This window comes from Myxine glutinosa, chromosome 7 (assembly GCF_964187855.1).
Source record: "Myxine glutinosa chromosome 7, kmMyxGlut1.1, whole genome shotgun sequence".
NCBI classification, from domain to species: Eukaryota; Metazoa; Chordata; class Myxini; order Myxiniformes; family Myxinidae; genus Myxine; species Myxine glutinosa.
Window position 1 is genome coordinate 52,610,808 of NC_136267.1, and position 23,852 is coordinate 52,634,659.

At 47.0% G+C, this 23,852-nt stretch overlaps 1 protein-coding gene across 4 annotated transcripts in view; it reads left to right on the forward strand.

Moving 5' to 3' along the window:
* Nucleotides 1-23,852, forward strand: part of CERS1 (ceramide synthase 1) — a 132,874-nt gene that overhangs the window by 80,627 nt on the left and 28,395 nt on the right. For all 4 annotated transcript variants that reach the window (XM_078781726.1, XM_068122324.2, XM_078781725.1 and 1 more), the window contains one exon: nucleotides 11,380-11,541. In XM_078781726.1, the coding sequence (XP_078637852.1) occupies nucleotides 11,380-11,541 (162 nt within the window). The remainder of the gene's footprint in view (nucleotides 1-11,379; nucleotides 11,542-23,852) is intronic.

A 23,852-nucleotide genomic window follows, 5' to 3' on the forward strand; every position in this document is an offset into this window, starting at 1 on the left:
AATTTGTGTAATTTGGCTACATGCGTGTGTGAGATTTGTGTTGACCAAATTTGTGTAATTTGGCTGCATGCGTGTGTGAGATTTGTATTGAACAAATTTGTGTAATTTGGCTGCATGCATGCGTGAGATTTGTGTTGACCAAATTTGTGTAATTTGGCTACATGCGTGTGTGAGATTTGTGTTGACCAAATTTGTGTAATTTGGCTGCATGCGTGCGTGAGATTTGTGTTGACCAAATTTGTGTAATTTGGCTGCATGCATGCGTGAGATTTGTGTTGACCAAATTTGTGTAATTTGGCTGCATGCGGTGTGTGAGATTTGTGTTGACCAAATTTGTGTAATTTGGCTGCATGCGTGCATGAGATCTGTGTTGACCAAATTTGTGTAATTTGGCTGCATGCATGCATGAGATTTGTGTTGACCAAATTTGTGTAATTTGGCTGCATGTGTGCGTGAGATTTGTGTTGACAAAATTTGTGTAATTTGGCTGCATGCGTGCGTGAGATTTGTGTTGTCCAAATTTGTGTAATTTGGCTGCATACGTGCGTGAGATTTGTATTGACCAAATTTGTGTAATTTGGTTGCATGCTTTCGTGAGATTTGTGTTGACCAAATTTGTGTAATTTGGCTGCATGCGTGCGTGTGATTTGTGTTGACCTAATTTGTGTTATTTGGCTGCATGCGTGCATGTGATTTGTCTTGACCAAATTTGTGTAATTTGGCTGCATGCGTGCGTTAGATTTGTTTTGACCAAATTTGTGTAATTTGGCTGCAAGCGTGCCTGAGACTTGTGTTGACCAAATTTGTGTAATTTGGCTGCATGCGTGCATGAGATTTGTGTTGACCAAATTTGTGTAATTTGGCTGCATGCATGTGTGAGATTTGTGTTGACCAAATTTGTGTAATTTGGCTGCATGCGGTGCGTGAGATTGTGTGTTGACCAAATTTGTGTAATTTGGCTGCAAGCGTGCGTGAGATTTGTGTTGACCAAATTTGTGCAATTTGGCTGCATGCATGCATGAGATTTGTGTTGACCAAATTAGTGTAATTTGGCTGCATGTGTGCGTGACATTTGTGTTGACCAAATTTGTATAATTTGGCTGCATGCGTGCATGAGATCTGTGTTGACCAAATTTGTGTAATTTGGCTGCATGCGTGCGTGAGATTTGTATTGACCAAATTTGTGTAATTTGGCTGCATGCGTGCGTGAGATTTGTGTTGACCAAATTTGTGGAATTTGGCTGCATGCGTGCGTGAGATTTGTGTTGACCAAATTTGTGGAATTTGGCTGCACGTGTGCGTGAGATTTGTGTTGACCAAATTTGTGTAATTTGGCTGCATGCGTGCGTGAGATTTGTGTTGACCAAATTTGCGTTATTTGGCTGCATGCGTGCGTGAGATTTGTGTTGAAGCTTCTCCATGAGCCTTAGACCATAATATATAAATAAAAAGTAAGATGTGAGGAGGACAGTAAATCAAGATGCGTAAACTATGGTACAATTCATTATTTTGTAGATGAATGCTGAAAAAATAAAAAATATATTTAAAAAGAAAATCCCAGGAGGAAATCTCTGCAAATATTCATAACACTTGCACACACCTGAGAACCGTTTCAGGATAAACACGATATATTACAGGACGAAAGATACATGTGCACATTGAGGCCACATTCAGGCAGACGATCCACCAAATGATCTGAGAGCAATGTCAACCTAAAGCTGTTGTCAAGTATATTGGTATTGTTATAAACATCCCTTAATCTACTCCTGTGGACATAGGAGAAATGTGGGTTTGGGAAGAAACTAGGGAAATCAATTGCTGATTAATGTAGTGCACGCTATGCGTGCCTACCCAGGACTTTGCTGGGGCATTTAATCAAAAGACAGCATGTTGTACTTCACGTGCATATTGCTCTCTGTGAATCTCAATGAGGATGAAAAATAAAGTAAAACACAGGAAAAAGGATCTTTTATAACACGCACTTGTTGTTTTTGTTGTTTGATTACTCCTACCTTGTACTATTGAAGGAGCTGCGCTCCAACGCGAGTCGAAAGAATTGACGCGACCAAAGACGGAATTCGTCCGAGTTGCTTTGTTGAAACAAAACAGCTCAGGTATTCTGACAAGCCCGTTTATCGGGCAGCAATATATATACACATTTATGTCGGGAAGTTTGCCCGGCAAAAGCTATACCGGGCATGCCCGGGTGTCAAGGGCGAGCCTTGGAAAGGCGAGTCTGGACCTGCCCGGGCGTGTTTGGCTGCGGCCTGGCAAGTCGAGGCTGGGCGTGCCCGGGCGCTCTGGGCGAGCCCTGGAAAGGCGATAGCGGGCATGCCCGGACGCTCTGGGCGAGCCCTGGAAAGGCGATAGCGGGCATGCCCGGACGCTCTGGGCGAGCCCTGGAAAGGCGATAGCGGGCATGCCCGGACGCTCTGGGCGAGCCCTGAAAAGGCGATAGCGGGCATGCCCGGACGCTCTGGGCGAGCCCTGGAAAGGCGAGAGCGGGCATGCCCGGGAAAGACGAGACCGGGCGTGCCCGGGAGGTTCGGGCGTGCCCGGGAACAGTGAGTCCGGGCATGCCCGGGAGAGGCGCGTCTGGCCGTGTTCTGGCCGGTGCAAGGCGATTGTGTGCATCCAGCGGTAACCGCTACACACGCCCCTCCAGAATCGACCTGCACCGGCAGGGTCAATTTAAGGGGGGTCCGGATGACCCGGCCGAAGCGACCCCTGGAGGGTCGTGGGGAGGGGTCCGACGTGGTGGTGGGTGGTCGAGCGGGGGGAACTGTGGACGGGGGGCGGCCTCGCCGCGGAGGAAGGGCCAACCGTGGTGGTCGGTCGACGTCCATGTGCGCCGGTTTGAGGCGGTCCACAGAAATCCGGTCCGGCCGGCCGCCGAAGTCGATGATGAAAGACTTGTCGCCCCGTCGCAGGACCCAGAAGGGCCCGTCGTACGGCGGCCGGAGTGGCCCCCGGTGCGCGTCATGACGCACAAAGACGTACTCCGCTGTGCGAAGCGCCGGGGGGACGTAGGACTGGGGGCCACCGTGGCGGGACGTCGGCACGGGGGCAAATCGTCGGGCGGCCTCCTGGAGGTCCGAGCGCTGGCGAGCGGCGGACCAGGGACTGGTAGCGTCGGGCACGAATTCGCCCGGGACGCGGAGCGGCTGGCCGTAGACGAGCTCGGCGGCGGACGCCTGGAGGTCTTCCTTGGGGGCCGTGCGAAGGCCCAAAAGGACCCACGGCAGCCGGTCGGCCCAACCGTCGTCCTGAAGGCCGGCCATGAGTGCGGCCTTCATGGAGCGGTGAAACTGCTCGCACAACCCGTTGGCTTGGGGGTGGTAGGCCGTGGTGCGGTGCAGCGTGACCCCCAACGAACGGGCGACCGCGCCCCAAAGCTCAGACGTGAACTGTGGGCCGCGGTCGGACGAGATGTCCGCTGGTGCGCCGAAGCGCGCGACCCAGGTGGCGATGAACGCCTGCGCCACGTCGGCGGTGGTGGTGGAGGCGAGGGGCACAGCCTCCGGCCACCTGGTGGTCCTGTCCACCATGGTGAGCAGGTGGGTGAACCCCCGTGAGGGGGGCAGGGGACCCACCAGGTCCACGTGGACGTGGTCGAAACGCCGTTCAGGCACGGCGAAAGGTGCCAGCGGGGCCTGGGTGTGGCGGTGGACCTTGACCCGCTGGCAGGCCGTGCAGGCGTTGGCCCAGTCGCGGATGTTTCGTCGAAGGCCGTGCCAGACGAAACGCGCCGACACCAGCTTCTGAGAAGCTTTCCGGCCCGGGTGAGAAAGGCCGTGGATGGAGGTGAAGATGCGGCGCTGCCAGGAAACGGGCACGATGGGGCGAGGCTGGCCCTGGGAGACGTCGCCGAGCAGGACGGTGCCCGCGAAGGGAATGTCGGCCAGGCGGAGGCCCGTGTCCGCCGCACGGTGTACCTGCACCGAGGCGTTGGTGGTCTGGTCGGCCGCCATGAGCGCGAAGTCCACGCCGAGGTGGACCGCATTCGCGCTGGCCCGAGAAAGACAGTCGGCCACGGCGTTGTCTTTGCCGGCGACGTGCCGGATGTCCGTGGTGAACTCCGACACGGCGGGGAGGTGGCGCTGCTGGCGGGCCGACCACGGCTCCGTGACCTTAGCTATTGCGTAGACCAACGGCTTGTGGTCGACGAAAGCCGTGAACGGGCGGCCCTCCAGGAGGTGTCGGAAATGGCGAACGGCCAGGAATAGCCCGAGCAGCTCGCGGTCGAACGTGCTGTAGTTTAACTCGTTCGGCCGGAGTTGCCGGCTGAAAAAAGCGAGTGGCTGCCAAACCCCGTCCACCCATTGCTCATGGACGGCGCCCACCGCGTAGTTGGAGGCGTCCGTAGTGAGGGCAATGGGCGCGTTGAGCACCGGGTGAGCCAGCAGCGTTGCGTCGGCGAGGGCCCGTTTGGCGCTGGCGAAGGCCGCGTCCATGGCCGCGGACCAAACAATGTCATGCTTGGCCGGCTTGCCCCAGAGGGCCTCGTAAAGGGGCCGCATGAGCTGAGCAGCGCGGGGCACGAATCGGTGATAAAAATTCACCATGCCGAGGAACTCTTCGAGGGCCTTGATGGAACGGGGACGCGGGAACGTGGTGATGGCCTCGACCTTGGTCGGCAGCGGCGCGGCCCCGGTCTTGGTGATGCGGTGGCCCAAAAAGTCAACGGTCGTCACGCCGAAGTGGCATTTGACCGGGTTGACAATTAAGCCGTGCTCGCTGAGGCGACCGAACAGTGTTCGGAGGTGGAGGAGGTGCTCGGTGCGGGACGTGCTGGCGACGAGGATATCGTCCAGATAGACGAAAAGAAACGGCAGGTCGCGCAGCACGCCGTACATCAAGTGCTGGAACGCCTGGGCCGCGTTCTTGAGGCCAAACGGCATCTGCAAAAATTCGAACAGGCCGAACGGCGTGATGACGGCCGTCTTCGGGACGTCGGCCGCCCGGACAGGTACCTGGTGGTAGCCCCGTATCAGGTCAATTTTCGAAAAGATGACCCGTCCCGCCAAACGGGCGGAAAAGTCCTGAATATGCGGGATCGGGTACCTGTCGGGGGTGGTAGCGTCGTTGAGACGGCGGTAGTCGCCACATGGGCGCCATCCACCCCCCGGCTTTGGCACGATGTGCAGTGGCGAGGTCCACGCACTATCGGAGCGCCGCACGATACCGAGGTGCTCCAACGCATCGAACTCGGCCTTCGCCACGGCGAGCTTGGCCGGGCCGAGGCGGCGGGCCCTGGCGTAGACCGGCGGGCCCGTAGTGGGTATGTGGTGCTCAATCCCGTGCCGCACCGCGACGGCCGAAAACGTCGGCCGCGTGAGGGCCGGGAATTCCGCGAGCAGGCGAGCGAACTCGTTCGCTGCTGGGAGGGCGCACGCCAGTTCGGTCGGCGCGGAGCTGCTCATCGTGCACGCCAGGGAGCTGAAGGTCTCGGCGTTGACAAGGCGACGACGTTTGACGTCGACCAGCAGCCCGTGCGCGCAGAGGAATTCGGCGCCCAGCAAAGCCATGGGGACGCAGGCGGTCACAAAAGTCCATTGAAAACGCTGGCTGCCGAAGCAGAGGGTGACGACGCGTGGGCCGAAAGTGCGTATGGCCGAGCCATTAGCAGCGACCAAAGAGGGGCCGCAAACGGCGTCCCGCCTGTCCTGCTCGGAGGCGGGTATGACGCTCAGTTGGGCACCGGTGTCACACAGGAAACGCCGCCCAGACGCTTTGTCCCGAATAAACAGCAAGTTGCCCGAGTGGCCGGCGCTCATGGCTGGGAATGAACGCCGTCCCGGCCGTTTCCCGACCTGCCGAAAGTGCACGGGGGCCGGCACGTCTGAGCCTTGTGTCTGAACCTGGCGTGGTAATAACACCACGCACGGTCAGGTGGAGGCCCCGGCCGTCATGTCGGAAGCGGGCGGTGCGGCGTGGCGGCCGCCAGTTGCACCGGCAGTTCGGCCTCCAACCGCGCAGGGCGCTCGGGCGTCGTGGGCGTCGCCTCGGACGGCGGCGGGCTCCAGGTAACCGCGCCGATGTGGTGGCCCGCCGAGGAGATCTTATCGGCTTCCCTGGCGAGGGCGCGGGAATCCATGATCAACGTGCCAGCCAGGGCGAGGCGTACCAGGTGAGGCAGCTGGCGAAGGAACAGCTCGCGGAACAGAAAATCCGGAGAGTGCTCACCGAGCAACGAGAGCATATAGTCCATGCGCTCTGACGGGCGCGTGTCGCCGAGCTCGGGCACAGCGAGCAGGCGCCGTGCGCGTGCTGCCGGTGAGAGGGCGAAAGCGTCGAGGAGGAGTGTCTTCAGCGCGTCGTATTTGTCAGCAGCCGGCGGGTGCTCGAGGAGGCTCAAGGCGCGGGCCGCGGTGGCGGAACCGAGCGCCGCCACAACATGGTGGAAGCGGGTGTCGTCCGCGGTGATGCCTCGCAGGGCGAACTGAGAGTCCGCCTGAGCGAACCAAACAGCCGCATGAGCCTCCCAGAAGGTAGGCAGTTTAAGCGTCACTGCCGTATCCATGTCGGTAGGTCACCAGTGAAGGAGCTGCGCTCCAACGCGAGTCGAAAGAATTGACGCGACCAAAGACGGAATTCGTCCGAGTTGCTTTATTGAAACAAAACAGCTCAGGTATTCTGACAAGCCCGTTTATCGGGCAGCAATATATATACACATTTATGTCGGGAAGTTTGCCCGGCAAAAGCTATACCGGGCATGCCCGGGTGTCAAGGGCGAGCCTTGGAAAGGCGAGTCTGGACCTGCCCGGGCGTGTTTGGCTGCGGCCTGGCAGGTCGAGGCTGGGCGTGCCCGGGCGCTCTGGGCGAGCCCTGGAAAGGCGATAGCGGGCATGCCCGGACGCTCTGGGCGAGCCCTGGAAAGGCGATAGCGGGCATGCCCGGACGCTCTGGGCGAGCCCTGGAAAGGCGATAGCGGGCATGCCCGGACGCTCTGGGCGAGCCCTGGAAAGGCGATAGCGGGCATGCCCGGACGCTCTGGGCGAGCCCTGAAAAGGCGATAGCGGGCATGCCCGGACGCTCTGGGCGAGCCCTGGAAAGGCGAGAGCGGGCATGCCCGGACGCTCTGGGCGAGCCCTGGAAAGGCGAGAGCGGGCATGCCCGGGAAAGACGAGACCGCGCGTGCCCGGGAGGTTCGGGCGTGCCCGGGAACAGTGAGTCCGGGCATGCCCGGGAGAGGCGCGTCTGGCCGTGTTCTGGCCGGTGCAAGGCGATTGTGTGCATCCAGCGGTAACCGCTACACTATTATATATTTTTCTATTGCTTCGAGAAGTGTTGCTACATACAAGTTTGTGTGCTTCTTCCATGTCCATCACACTTTATTCTAAACTCTAAAGGGTTCCTGCTGTCGGACCGACCGTTACAATAAAGCTCCAAGTCCTGCTTCTTCCACTTCCCTTCCGGCAACACGGACTTTTATAAAAAGTATTTTTGTGACTAAATGGACCAATTTTTGTTCCAAGTAAATCGATTAATTGTTAGACTTCCAAAGGTACCATGTTTATCACTCTATGATAGCAGGAACCTTTTAGAATAAAGAGTGACCACACACACACACACACACACACACAAACACATACACACACACACACACACATACACACACATACACACACACACACACACACGCTTCTCCTTTTGGTAATAGATTGTTGAAAATGTTCGCATGCTTTTATTTTTAATCAAGACTCTGCTCACCTTCACTCTTTCAATCCGCTTTTCTCCCACCTCTGGAACAAACTCCCTCACTCTCTTCAATCCCACTCATCCCTCCAGGTCTTTGAAACAGCTGTTCACCACCATCTCTTATCTTCCCCCATCCAAAACCTTGATCTTTCTACCCCTGTTAATACACCCCAAATCCAGCTTTGTCAAATTGCGACTTTACTGAAAGTCCCAGTAGTGTCCATTTGTTTTATACTGTGTACTCCTCCCCCACCCCCCCTCTCTCCATTCCACAGATCTACCGATGTGCCTGTTCTCTACTGTTGTTGTACTTGTGTGCTTCCCTCTCTCTCCCCCTTTTGTCTCCCGCTCCCTTTATAATATGTTTTATGTGTCCGTTTATTGTACACTGCTCCTTGCCTATTCCATCACCAGGCGCTGCATGACGTCATTGCCGGGCGCTTAAAAGGGAGTACTCAGTTTTCACTCCGGTTTCTTGTTACTTGCCTGAAAAGATTCCGACAAGTATGTTGGTTGGTTGGTTTGTCTGTTTGTTTGTGCACAGTACTACGTCTACATCGTTGCACATGGCATCGCCATACTTTACACACATATTTGTCTTGCCCTGGAATAGACTGTGCCCAATTTTTAACTCTCTAGGCCCAAGGCCTCCATTATGACGTCATAATTCGATAATTTCGACAAGTACAAAACTTCATCCGATCAAGAGGAAATTTCTTGAGCATAATCTAGGAATAAATTAGTGGAGAAAAAATAATGATGACGTCATCGGTCACGTTGTTCGGCCGCCATATTTGTTTTAACACAAAAGCCTTGACAAAAGCAAATCTTAAAAAGTTAATTGGTTTTGGGTCTTTTCGCATTTCTCGTGGGATTGTGCGTTGGAGAGACGACCGTTATGGCGGGGAGTGGTTGGCAAATCAAAAAAAAAAAAGTACATTCCGGCAAGTCCTCTGTCTCTGACCGATTTTTCATGTTTTTTTTTTTTTTTTTTTTTTTTTTTGTCCGGGCGATATCTCAGCCATCCTTTGAGCTCGGAAGCTGAAAGTTTGGCACAATAGTGAGTGAGCAAGTGCTTTGGCAAAAACGGTACTTTTTGTTTTTATTTCCTTTCTCATCTGGGCATTATCTCAGGCACCTTTTGAGTTAGAAAGCTGATAATTGGACATGACAATGACCAAGTGATTTGGCTCTAAAGGCTATTTTTGATTTATTGATTAATCAAGTAATCGATTAATTATTTAATTATTCGATTAAGGACTTATTTAATTATTTTTTAAAGTTACAGATGTCGATGAAATGGTGGTGGTTTAGGTATTCTATTTGCCAATTGATTAATTACTTAATCATTCTATGATTTTTATTTATTTATTTTCATTATCAATCATTTATTTATTTTCTTTCTCATCTGGGCAATATCTCAGGCACGTTTTGAGTTAGGAAGCTGATATTTGGACATGACAGTGACCACCAATGTTGTGGCTATAAAGGATATTTTTGATTTATTGATTAATCAATTAATTAATGAATTAATTATTGATTAATCAATGAATTGTATAATTATTTCGATTAATGACTTACTTCATTCATTTTCAAAAAGTTACAGCTTCGGATGAAGCACTGTTGGTTTAGGTATGCTATTAGCCAATTGATTAAGAAAATATTTTGTGATCACCTTTTATTGATTTTAAAATTGAAATTAATCAATCAATTATTGTGCACCTCTCCCTCCCAATACAACCTCTATGAGCTGCACGGCAGTATCGCCGGGCGCCCCGGCAATGCCGTGCTGGAGGATATTTATTTATTTGGCATAGGGGCGGTGTACTTTGAATGTATCTGAATGTATCCTCGACTTTGTGTACAAAAAATAATAAATGAAACCTGCAACTGGGGATCGCATCTGCAGGCATTAGTTGGTGTTCGTTAAAGATCCCAAGGTGTCCTTCGTGAAGAGTAGGCGAGCTATCGCCGGCACCCTGATCAAATTCCTGCACTGACTTTCTGTATCGGAGTGACGACCCATCCAGGATTGTAACCCTAACCAAGAAACTGCTTCTGACAGTTAGTGACACTCTGTATGGTAGTGTAGGGCATGGTTGTTACGGATTCGTCACTTCCGTTGTTGTGATTTTCATCCACTGTAAACATTTTTGATTCCATGTACTATTATTGTTGTCGTTTAAAGGAAAATGAGATTACTATTTTCAAAAGGTAAAAAAGTTAATGTTTTAAATGAAACTGGAACCGGATGACGATGAAGAGGAAGAAGAGGAAGAGAAGGCGGAGCGAGTGAGTCGGACAAGAAGCCTAGCTGCTTCGAGGTCTGGAGCGAACGTTGGCCAACGAGAGTCACGAGGGAACTTTGGGTTTCCCAGGAAAGGGATTCCTGTGACAGTTGTTTTCGCTGTGATAGATCAACCTGCGTGTCAGGTTTTGCGGTTGATTCCGAGGAGAATCATCGTAGTGCCGTTACACCTCGAGAACGGGCTGTCGGCCATTTTGACTTGCGTGCTTTGCGCATCGCTCAAGGTTTTTCACTTCGCTTCAAACCATTTTCACCGCATTCAGACGTTAATCTGGTGTGTGTGTGTGTGTGCAACGTGGCTTTTGAGTGGGAAATCTGCGGTTCGCCGAGTGGGATCCGTGGAATGTCCATACCCGAGGGTGTGATTTCCCAGTCGCCTTGAGGGCGCCTTTACGCAGCTTTGGCAGTGTGCCTGTGACTGTCATCCGAACGGGATTCTAGTCTCGATACGACATCGTACGGTCGATCACTGGAGTGGATCGACTTTGGCTTGAAGCCGGAATCAACTTTGGCTTGAAGCCGGGAAAGAGACATTGGGAATGTTCTTCTTTTTGCTCACTTGGAGCACAGTGAGTTTTATTGTACGAACCTGATGGTACCATCATAGGAAATAAATATTGGTTGTACAATTGATTACTATTGTTGTTGTACTGTTATTCTTGTGTGATCTTAATACAATACTTGTTTGTTGGTAACAATTGGTGTGGCTTCACCATTGATCTTTGACATACAGAATAACGCATCTTTCTGCCGTGACTCCTCTCGGGGCTCGGAGGTACACCGTGACCGGGGTTGGGGAGGAGCACGTAACAATGGTACATGATCTATACCTTTTTGGCATATATATGCTATTTTCTATCACATTTGTAAGGTAAGTATGTATAATGATGTAAGGATAAACGAATTCGATTATGGGGTCAAGAGGTCAAAGGTCAGAGGTTCCGTTCGCAAAAATTCTGTTACCACGCTAACTTGTGAACCAGTGATGGGATTTTAACCAAACTTGGTATAAGTATATGTTATGATGCAAAGATGAAGTGATTTGGTGTCAAAGGTCAGAGGTCATGTCAGGTAAAAATGTAATACTTGAGAACAGCTGAAGGAATTTCAATCAAAGTTGGTACGAGTATATATAATGATGTAATAATGTGGACGGAAGCATATCGGTCAATGTTGCAATGTCGAAGAGTGTCGTTCTAGTTTTTAAAGTTTCAAGCGATATATTTTATCGTCAGTCATTATGCTTAAATTTAAAAAAAATTCATTCCTAGTGGGTGAAAAAAATATTGATAATGTGCCATTCTGTTTAATTATATGTTAAATCTAGTTAACATGCACCCCACAATGCCATGTATTGTGTTGTGTTGCAGCTACCACAATGTGGGAATTATCGTATTCTTCTTACACGACATCACTGATATCCTGCTGGAGTTCTCCAAAATCAACATCTACCTGAAACAGCATGGTGGGCAGTACCAACACATATACAAGCTGCTTGCAGATGTCAGCTCAGCTGGATTTGGTGTTACTTGGTAATCATCTTAATGTACACCTTTTTGTGTCTTGTCCTTTTTTCTACTTTTTTCCAATGTAATATCAAGGCTCCGATGAACCGATAGTGGGACGGTGGGGAAACACTTGGATACACCAAGCAGGGGCATGAAATTACAGGAAAAGAGGAGAGAAAGACTGGGGCCTAATCCGAACCCTAACACAGCCACATGTAAGCAAGAGGGTTTGGTTATGCTAAGTGGGGTTAAAGGACATACAAAATATTTTGGGTAACAATGGCAGATGGCATGAAAGGATTGTGCACCACATGCTTGTAATGGTGGAGGAAAGAGTGCGATTGAACTGCTTCAGGAAGGCAGTTCCATAAACAGGAGAAATGAGGAACAAAATGGTTGAGGTGTGTGGTCAACCTGAAACTTGGAAGTGGAACCAGGAAGTAGTCCCTGGAGGGGTTGGAGGATTGGAGGGCTGAGAGAGCAACATCGGAGACAGATTTGACAAGGCACCACCATGATTTTGAGGCAGGAGACTGGTTGGAGAGTTCAGCTTTGAGATTTGCAAGATGAGTTGACACACTTGTTAAGCGCCTCATGAATTGACCGAAAGTTGGCCTCAGTGAGGTTGGCCTTCTGTGTGGAGAGAGCAAGTTGCTTTACAACAACCCCCTCACCACTGGATCCAGTGTAGCACGGCCGAGACGATGGATAGTTTAAGCCACAGATGGGATGGGATAAGCTGGTGCATGAGAGACAGTACGCTTTTGTAAAAGTAATCCCGAACAGATTCAATATCGTAGGCTGTGGAGATGGCAGCCCAATTATTTTATGAGAGGGATGATTGCAGTCCATCCCTGCCAGTTGGCCTGTGCGAACAGCCAGATGCCGCAGTGTTGAGGTTGCTCTCTAAGAATAGTCACAGAGAAACAGAAATGGGAAACAGAAACGAGAGGGGAACATAAATGCAGGGAGGAAGAAGAAGCTGTATAAGAGGGAGACATATGGAAGGACAGTAAAGGGAGATTAAACATATTCAAATTCAATTTAAAAGTTATTCATTGATTACACATACATGTTTAAGTGAAGAAGGATGATGAAAGGAGGTTTTCAGGATCAAAAGGGAGACTGAATTATGTATAAAGAGAGAGAAGGAAGGAAGGAGTGGTACAGAAGAATGAGAGAAATGAATAAAGGGAGAGGAGGTTAAGGGGTTTGTTTAAAAATTTTTTTTTTTAACTTTTGGGAGAAGTCAGATGGGTGATAACGATGAGTTTGAGGTGGGGAAGCAAAGGAGAGAAGGAAGTGAGAACATAAAGAATGCTGATGACTCACAAGCATTCGGCCTAACCAAGGCCTAGAGGAACACAAACTCAAAATCAATACAAGACGAAGTAAGAATGAACAACTTGATGGAATTGGTGTTTACGAGTTGGACGCATAAATATAATCGTTAATCGTGTGATGATCACCCGTTCAAAGTTAATCACCTATCGCTGAAGAGTGATTATTGAATGCGGATCAAAATGTAATCACAAGCGATTAAATAACAAAGAAACGTTTACATGTCAGCCAGCGAGGACATGTTTAAGAGTGTGAGGGCATGTTTAAGAGTGTGCGGACATGTTTAAGAGTGTGCGGACATGTTTAAGAGTGTGACGGCATGTTTAAGAGTGTGAGGACATGTTTAAGAGTGTGCGGACGTGTTTAAGAGGGTGCGGACGTGTTTTAGAGTGCGAGGACATGTTTAACAGTGTGCGGACGTGTTTTAGAGTGTGAGGACATGTTTAAGAGTGTGACGGAATGTTTAAGAGTGTGCGGACGTGTTTAAGAGTGTGCGGACGTGTTTAAGAGCGGGAGGGCATGTTTAAGAGAGTGAGTGAGGGCATGTGTAACAGTGTGAGGGCATATGTAAGAGTGTGAGGACATGTTTAATAGTATCTGGGCATGTTTAAGAGTGTGAGGGCATGTTTAAGAGTGTGAGGACATGTTTAAGAGTGTGGGGGCATGTTTTAGAGTGTGAGGGCATGTTTAAGAGTGTGCGGACATGTTTAAGAGTGTGACGGCATGTTTAAGAGTGTGAGAACATGTTTTCGAGTGTGAGGGCATGTTTAAGAGTGTGAGGACATGTTTAAGAGTGTGACGACATGTTTAAGAGTGTGAGGGCATGTTTAAGAGTGTGAGGACATGTTTAAGAGTGTGAGGGCATGTTTAAGAGGGCTTGGGCATGTTTAAGAGGGCGTGGGCATGTTTAAGAGTGTGAGGGCATGTTTAAGAGGGTGAGGGCATGCTTAAGAGGGTGAGGGCATGTTTATGAGTGTGAGGGCATGTTTAACAGTGTGAGGACATGTTTAAGAGCGGGAGGGCATGTTTAAGAGAGTGAGTGAGGGCATGTGTAACAGTCTGAGGGCATGTGTAACAGTCTGAGGGCATGTGTAAGAGTGTGAGGACATGTTTAATAGTATCTGGGCATGTTTAAGAGTGTGAGGGCATGTTTAAGAGTGTGAGGGCATGTTTAAGAGTGTGAGGGCATGTTTAAGAGTGTGAGGGCATGTTTAAGAGTGTGAGAGAATGTTTAAGAATGTGAGCGCATGTTTACGAGTGTGAGTTCATGTTTAAGAGGGTGAGGACATGTTTAAGAGTCTGAGGGCATGTTTAAGAGGGTGAGGACATGTTTAAGGGTGTGAGGGCATGTTTAAGAGGGTGAGGTCATGTTTACAAGGGTGAGGACATGTTTACAAGGGCGAGGACATGTTTAAGAGTGTGAGGGCATGTTTAAGAATGTGAGAGCATGTTTAAGAGGGTGAGGGCATTTTTAAGAGGATGAGGGCATGTTTAAGAGGTTGAGGGCATGTTTAAGAGTGTGGGGGCATGTTTAAGAGTGTGAGGACATGGTTAAGAGTGTGACACCATGTTTAAGAGTGTGAGGTAATGTTTAAGAGGGTGAGGACATGTTTAAGAGTGTGAGGACATGTTTAAGAGTGTGGGGGCATGTTTAAGAGTGTGAGGACATGTTTAAGAGTGTGGGGGCATGTTTAAGAGTGTGAGGACATGTTTAAGAGTGTGACACCATGTTTAAGAGTGTGAGGACATGTTTTAGAGTGTGAGGGCATGTTTAAGAGTGTGGGGACATGTTTAAGAGTGTGAGGGCATGTTTACGAGTGTGAGGGCATGTGTAAGAGTGTGAGGGCATGCGTAAGAGTGTGAGGGCATGTGTAAGAGTGTGAAGGCATGTTTAAGAGTGTGAGGACATGTTTAAGAGTGTGGGGGCATGTTTAAGAGTGTGAGGGCATGCGTAAGAGTGTGAGGGCATGTTTAAGAGTGTGAGGACATGTTTAAGAGTGTGCGGACGTGTTTTAGAGTGTGAGGGCATGTTTAAGAATGTGACGGCATGTTTACGATTGTGAGGGCATGTGTAAGAGTGTGAGGGCATGTGTAAGAGTGTGAGGGTATGTTTAAGAGGGCGTGGGCATGTTTAAGAGTGTGTGGGCATGTTTAAGAGTGTGTGGGCATGTTTAAGAGTGTGAGGGCATGTTTAAGAGTGTGAGAGCATGTTTAAGAGGGTGAGTGAGGGCATGTGTAAGAGTGTGATGGCATGTTTAAGAGTGTGAGGGGATGTTTAATAGTGTCTGGGAATGTTTAAGACTGTGAGGACATGTTTAAGAGTGTGAGGCCATGTTTAAGAGTGTGAGGACATGTTTAAGAGTGTGAGGGCATGTTTATGAGGGTGAAGGCATGTGTAAGAGTGTGAGGGCATGTTTAAGAGTGTGAGGGCATGTTTACGAGTGTGAGGGCATGTTTACGAGTGTGAGGGCATGGTTACGAGTGGGAGGGCATGTTTAAGAGTGTGAGGACATGTTAAAGAGTGTGAGGACATGTTTAAGAGTGTGAGGACATGTTTAAGAGTGTGAGGGCATGTTTAAGAGTGTGAGAGAATGTTTAAGAATGTGAGCGCATGTTTACGAGTGTGAGTTCATGTTTAAGAGGGTGAGGACATGTTTAAGAGTCTGAGGGCATGTTTAAGAGGGTGAGGACATGTTTAAGGGTGTGAGGGCATGTTTAAGAGGGTGAGGTCATGTTTACAAGGGTGAGGACATGTTTACAAGGGCGAGGACATGTTTAAGAGTGTGAGGGCATGTTTAAGAATGTGAGAGCATGTTTAAGAGGGTGAGGGCATTTTTAAGAGGATGAGGGCATGTTTAAGAGGTTGAGGGCATGTTTAAGATGGTGAGGGCATGTTTAAGAGGGTGAGGGCATTTTTAAGAGGATGAGGGCATGTTTAAGAGGGTGAGGGCACGTTTAAGAGGGTGAGGACATGTTTACAAGGGTGAGGACATGTTTAAGAGGGTGAAGGCATTTTTAAGAGGATGAGGGCATGTTTAAGAGGGTGAGGGCATGTTTAAGAGTGTGAGGGCATGTTTAAGAGGGTGAGGTCACGTTTAAGAGGGTGAGGACATGTTTACAAGGGTGAGGGCATGTTTAAGAGGGTGACAGCATTTTTAAGAGGGTGAGGGCATGTTTAAGAGGGTGAGGGCATGTTTAAGAGGGTGAGGGCATGTTTAAGAGGGTGAGGGCATGTTTAAGAGGGCGAGGGCATGTTTAAGAGGGTGAGGGCATGTTTAAGAGGGCGAGGGAATGTTTACGAGTGTGAGAGAATGTTTAAGAGTGTGAGGGCATGCTTAAGAGAGTGAGGGCATGTTTAAGAGGGTGAGGGCATGTTTAAGAGGGTGAGGAAATGTTTATGAGGGTGAGGACATGTTTAAGAGGGTGAGGGCATGTTTACGAGAGTGAGGGCATGTTTAAGAGGGTGAGGGCATGTTTAAGAGGATGAGGGCATGTTTAAGAGGGTGAGGGCATGTTTAAGAGTGTGAGTGAGGGCATGTTTAAGATGGCGAAGGCATGTTTAAGAGGATGAGTGAGGACATGTTTAAGAGGGTGAAGGTGTGGCGGGCACAAGGGTCAATAATTCCGCGCACCAGTGGGTGGCGCGAGCGTCCAGGCGGGGAAATGAAATACATGCCCCGCCTTTCGGCCGATCGGCCATGCCCGGGGGCAAGGCGTGGCCTCGGGACATATATGCGGGCTCTAAGCTCGAGCCCGCCGAGTGCTGATATGCGAGCTTGTAATAAAGACTCTTGTTTGTATCCACGCATTGTGGCCTACCTCTCTGGCAATTGAGTCGTGTGTGCACAGCACCACACTGGTGACCCCGATTGGTTCAGCCGTTGCTGACCCCCGAATGCGCCATGGCTACCAACGCCATCGCAATCAAACTCCCGGAGTTTTGGGAAGCGCAAGCCGACGTTTGGTTTGTGCAGGCCGAAGCTCAATTCCAACTCCGGGGCATCATGGCGGACGAGACCAGGTACTACCACGTGGTCGCCGCCCTCGGACCCAGCACTGCCGCCCACGTCCTGTCCATCCTTCGGCGCCCGCCGGGTGACCACAAGTACGAGGCACTCAAACGTCTCCTACTCGCCACATTCGTGCTCATGGAGGTCGAACGTGCCGACCGCCTCCTGGACCTTCCCGCCCTCGGCGACACACGACCATCCGTCCAGATGGATTTCATGCTGTCCCTGCTTGGAGACCAGCGCCCGGATTTCTTATTCCGAGCACTTTTCCTCCGCCAGGTTCCTGTACAGGTGCGCCTCGCGCTGGCCGGTTCCAAAATAACGGAACCCCGCGCCCTGGCTGGTGTCCGGGAATAATGGACAATCTACAAGATGCCAATGACTGAGACAGTTTTTACAAAGTAAGGATTTATTATAATTACTAAGTCACTTGTTTCAATTCAATAAAGACTATTATAGCTAATTCAAGTCGTTGGTTCTTCTTCTTCCCTTGCCGGCCCTCTCTCTGCACTGTTTCTCATTCCGTACTCGTTCGTTCCGTTGGGCAGAGGTTCTTATGACAAGTGCTCCCGACTCGAAGTGTGTTCTCGTTTATATGGGCACACTCGAGTTAATCCTCCGTGCGCTAAATGTTAATCCTCCGTGCGCTGAAGCTCCTTGGTCATCCACAATCGCCCCCCCTGCTGGGGAGTTCCTTCACCCTCTTTGCATCCCGATGTCCAAAACAATAGTACGGGCTTGGGAATGTGTGTTAGCCCGGGGTCGTGATAAAGGTGAACAAAAGGACTCCCAGGTTCCATGTTCCGGGATACATTCCTGAAATTCTTATGAACCACCTGCGACTACCTGCTCCGTTACCAGTCCCAACCAATGAGTTACATTTCCACAATTCCCTCATCTTTTTGTTTTTGTTTATATTAACCATTAATCTAAACATCAATATAAGTACAAGTAAACAATCAATCACTACAAGTAAATATCAATACAAGTACTCAAACCACAACTTTGGTAATTAAATTCCCTTAGGCATACACCGTCATCCTGCAAGAATCTGATCACAAAACATTTCGTTGGTCAATGACTCCTTCCATATTGTTCAATCTATTGCATTTGCATCACAAGTATCTTTTCAAAACAACACTTCACCATCACCAAGAAACAACAATTTCACTTCACCATTTTCACGTTTTTAAGGCATCTGCAACATCTGGCAAAAACGTTTGCCTCCAAACAAATGTTAATTCTTTGTTTGAAAGGAAGGGCTGATCACTTGTGTTTGAATTCAGGTATGAAACATTTTCTTCTGTCTTCATAACACCTGCACTACTTCGTGTAGGATTTCGCTGTTGTGGTAACGGTACGGAGTCATAGACTGACCCTGCTCTCCATGTAGCATTCTTGCCACTTTTGCTGTAAACCATAATAATTTCTGAACAAGGCCAGTTATCGCCCAGTTATCGTCGACTTGCCTCTTTCCTCATTATGAGTGGGCAGCAAGTATTGGTGTGATGTTGATTGGCCAGCAAGATGTGGAACAGGGATGCCGGATGCATCCACAATGATGTTGGGACCATGGTGTTCAGGTCATCCATGGTCCATACCAGGAGCAACCAGCAGAATCGTGCACAGCTGTTGTGAAAAGGCACAGCCGTTTGTTTGCAGCTCCATGCTGGTTCCCCGGAAGTTGGTGAAGTAATAACATATGTCCCCGCATTTCGCAGAGGTTGCAGGTAAAATGTTGTTGTCCTGTAACTTCTGATGTGATGAATGTTCGAAGCCTTCAAACAAGAGTAAGTGATCGCCTTTCCTTCATATGTTGCAGTGTGATCCAGGCAAATGGTCACATAAATTTCCTTGGTGAAGGTAAGCATCCATCTCCAAGTTATACAGGAGAATGTCTTCATCATTCTTTGAGAAAGAGGGTGTATGCCACGATTAACTTCATTTTTAGCCACAAATTTTCTTTCTCGAACTTCTTCCCAATTCCGTTAGCACTCCCTTCAAAATGTGATCTCGTCTTATCCTTATGCTCAGTCACATCTGAATCTGCTTTCCACACACACTGAATCAGATAGGGTACATCTTACCATGAAATCAGCATAATCATGTATATCTTCCGACAGTTTCACATTCAACAATTTGTTGTTTTTCCTTAACACATTCAAAAAGTTATATTCATTTATATGCGTCACACAAATAATATTCAATCAGGTATGTATTTCACTATTAAACTAAGAATAGCATCCACAATTGCTTTCAGGTTAATATAGTTCAAAAATTAACTCGTGCAGGTATTTTAGCACTACTCAAAGAAAATAAATGCATTGATAACAAGTGTATGTGATTACAATCACAAACAGGAATATCTAATTCCCAACAAATTTTGCAAACCAACAAATTAAGCATAATGTATTATAATCATAATTTCTCCCCACTTCTTCTTCTTCTATTTTTTTTTTTCTTTTCTTTCTCAAACAGTGTGTAACTTGTGGTGATAGAAGTTCACCGGTTGACACAATTCACAACATTTTTTGTTGTGCCCTTATCTTAACTCTACTGTATTCATTTGCAACATCACTTGATTCATTCTTTTAATCTCGGTATTTATGTCGCCATAAAAGTCTTCCTCTTGTGGTTCCACATTTCTTTCCTCATTCGTCACTTCATGCATTATCATAGTGTTGTTGGTTACCTTATTCAAACACACAGTCACTAAGGCTTTCAAGCAAGCCACCACTAAAACAATTGCCAATATAACTACTAAACCAACAAACAAGTATTGGAGTATCTTAGCTGCTACTCCTCCAAATGTGTTTCCCAACCATGCAAAGGCACCCCCTTTTATATAATCGTGGTATCTTGCTCCCTCTTGTCTGATTGTATCGGCTATGTTATAAATTTCTTCTGAATTATCAGGTATGTACGTACAACAATCTGTACCAATGACTGCACATGTACCTCCTTTTTCTGCTGACAGCATATCTAATGCCATACGATTTTGTAATGCCATCGTTCTAGTTGCTGCCAGCTCTCTCGTAAGTTTTTCCAATCCACTGGCTGTTTTATTTGCCAATGTTTCTATAGCCAATGCCATTTGCCGTAGTTCATGTCCTGCCATCCAGGTTCCATAAAATGGAAATATTACCATTCCAACCCATTCCCCCATGCTAATAGTTCTTTTCTGCCTAGAGTGCAGGATATGCGTTGGTGACTTTGTTAACAAGCGCATGTGTGGAAGCACAAACCCAAGAAAACATGTTCCTGACCATGTCAGTGGGAGATACGCATACGCCTTGTGTCCACATATAAAATATGTATTATTATAGGTCCATGTAGTATCTGACATCCAAGTTCCTTCCCAATACAAAGATATCATCTTTAAGCTAGTGTCCTTTACTGGGACAAGCAATCTCATATAGCCCAACTCGTAACTATAATGGTGGCAGGTGGAGTTTCCCATCAACTTATTATTCTCTGTGGTTCGATGTCGGATGAAACATAGGAGCCCTTTCATTTGTTGTTGAATAGTTACGTAAGGGGGCATAACTTCATTGTCATATTTAGGCCTATAACTGTCTGCAAATTCCTCACATTGATATCCCCCTTTTTCCCAACTAGCATCCCCTAGCATCATCGACATTGGTAGATCAGGTCGTATTGTTGCTACCAACCTCTTTGGGAAGTGACTACATAATTCATCCCAACCAAAAGGAACTGCCTCCAATGGTACTCCGTTCTCACTAGAATGCGGCATTTGTGTGCATATCCAACAATTACTTTCATTTGCTATATCAGCCCTTGTGTGGGCTAAATGTAAAAAAGTATTAATCCCGTGTAATCCATCGGGTTCTAAAGGTGTGTCCCTATCTTCCATCAAACTTCTCTTTTGCTTATGTCGTCCCGCATAATCATATATCTGTATGTCGGCGACCAATGTTGCGTTTTGTTCTCTCATTACCCCGAAATAATGCATGCAACACAGAGTCCCTACTACTAGAGAACTCATTCCTAGGATGAATATCACCATTTTCAAGGAGTATCCGAAGTAGAAGTCTCTGTTTTCCCCTGATTTGTCGGCTTGTCTTGATAAGGTCTTTCCCTTTGTCCCACCTGTAGCCATCTGTAAAACATGTGAGCTACCCCTTGTATATGTTCATACCTATAACATAATTATATGTCAATGACATTCAACATTATATACCAAACTAACAAGCTTCCTAACAGGTAAATAAAGAAAATCCCTTAATATGTAATATAAATCAGATTATTTGTCTTACTCTGATCCCCCTATCTCCCGGGGTCGAACTAAATCCCTTAATCATGAGTGTAGTTGTGATACATTATCACTCATGCTGAATTAATATCAGTAGGTAATTGTATGTCATGTAGGCAAATAAATGTCACTATCCCAAGTGGGAATATCACATGTTGAAAATGCAATGTTTATCAATGCAAGGGGTGTTAAAATGTAATTCAAATGACTGTAAATCACGACTATCATTTATCTGCCACTGAATGTTCTGCTGGGCTGCTAGGTGCAGCCTCATTTTCTGTGGGACCGTCCTCCCTTGCCCCTTGCCCCATGTGCTCGCTTGCAATGAGAGGCATGAATCCAACTTTCTACTATGGGTCCATTTTTTGTTTCTATTCTTATCAATCTCCTATGGTTTATCAGTTCGTTCCAAAATACCGCAACCAAAGGTTTTAACCAAAGTTCTACCAAACTATTTCCAATGTGAACTCAAAATGCCAGTGAAACAATGATTCGGAGAATTAACTTCAAGGGGTCAATAATTTTTTTTTTTCTATAACCAGATCTAATTTTCCCATCCAATAGTTTGCCTTGCCGAGTGTCATATTATAGCACTTTAATAAAACTTCGAAAAATGTCTCTCATCTCAATAAATTCCCTTTTTCTTACCAAATACTCATCTGTAAATTACATATTCAATTACAGTTTCTCCCAATTTGTTCGGTCTAAATGGCCGCAAAAGTGCCTGCCAGCATGCAGTACCGTTTTTTAAATCTACCAAGTAAGTGCTCGTCCACGCAAGACCTCTACCAAAATGTTGTTTGTAAAAACAAATCTGGGATTTCTGATTACATGGATGCACTCTCAGGACATTTTCAGGCTGCTGTTAACAATCCACTATGATAAATTAATTCCTTTACCCACAATCAAATAATTAGTACAAATTGAGGATATTATCCCTATCACATTCATTTATAGATTCATTATGTTGGATCTAAAAAAAAAAAAATTTTTCAATAATTTTCCACTGCTGTAAGGAAGAACAATAGCTCTCATAAGTCTTAGTAATATCGTACTTAATTTACCCAGCATCAAAGAATTTATTTACTATCCATTCTCATCTATTAACCAGTGACTTTGTTTGAACTCCAAAACTTAAAACTCACAATAGTTCAAACCAGCAAAATTTTCTTTACTATTTTCCCATATCATCTATGCCTAATACACATCCATACATACAGCACAATTTATATTCTGATCAAATTCAAGTTTATATATATATAAAATCCGTGAGCAGAGTACTCTGGGAAGTCAGTGTAAGACCTCTCCCAAATTTGGCTAATTTTGTACTCCCACATTTTTATGAAGCTCATATCCATAAATAGCTTTGATTCTCATATAAATTATATCAAAATGGAATCCCAAGATTACTCCCAATTTTACTATCAATGAATTCACTATCAATGAATGCCTGCTCATAACTCAGCAAATCAAATCTTTATAATCCATCTCCCTTAACAAAAGAGATAATGTTCATAATCAAATTATATTTCTATTTTATTTTACGAATTCTCTCGATATGCGATCCCATCCACATGGAACTATCTATTTTCAGACAAGGCCCACTGTCGGTGTCAACAATCTTGTAAGATTGATACACAAAACAACAACAATAAACACAAACATTGATACACAAAACACACACACACGCATGCATTATGCATATTTGTTTGCGTTGGAACCATTATTTACAGATCTGGATGGGTGTCAATTTTATTTCAATTTCATAAAATTTGTCCTTCAATTTTATAAATGCTAATACACAAATGGACCAAAAAGTTTATTCTTAGAAAACCCCTATGATGTCACATTGAAATTACCCTTTCAGTTCCCACAATAATTTATCCAAATTTGACTACACGCCCATTAACATGTCAGTCGACCACTGACCTATCGATCATGCGGAACAATAGTCCAAAATTCCCACCTGATCATCATGTGACTCTTGTCACTTGGTTTCAAAAAATTTGTAACGCAATTGTTCCAAACTTTGTAAATTCAAAATTGCTGTGCCCAAATAGAAGATCCAATTTTGGCATTTGATCAATTAATTATTAATTTGTTAAAAAGCAAAAGAAAAAATGAATCATTCTTGCTCCGAAAACTTTTCAGACAAGAATCATCGACAGTTATTCATGTTTGTCCAGTAATCGAATCTGTTGAGGCCAATCATCATTTGGGATTTGCAGCAATGAAGGCCTAATCATTGTCTGAGGTACCGGTAAGCACTGGTACCCTTTTCTTGGTTTGCCCCATGAACTTGTCTTCCTGTTGACATACGGACATCTTCTTCTCCAATGTCCCATCTTTCCACACTCGAAACATAGGTTTCTGTCGTTGCCTGATCTGTGCACCTGTGCACTTGTATTGCTGGGCTGCATCTCTGCATCCCTGAGTTGCCACTGCAATCTCTCGTTATCTCCTGAAACACGAAAAAATTCTCTGTACCGTCCTTTTTGGGGAGACAAATGGGAATCAGATGGGACAACTGTCACTTCTACTCCTATTTTCGGGGGTAGTTGTGCACTTATCTCCTCCACTGTATCCTGTATCCTTTTTATTTTGCGTTCTAGGTCCGTTATCCGTTCTTGCTGTTCCCGTTGTTTGGATTCACCATCCCAAAGATGGAATGCAGGCCAGTCTACCGTTAGATTCTGTCTCTTCCTGGCTCT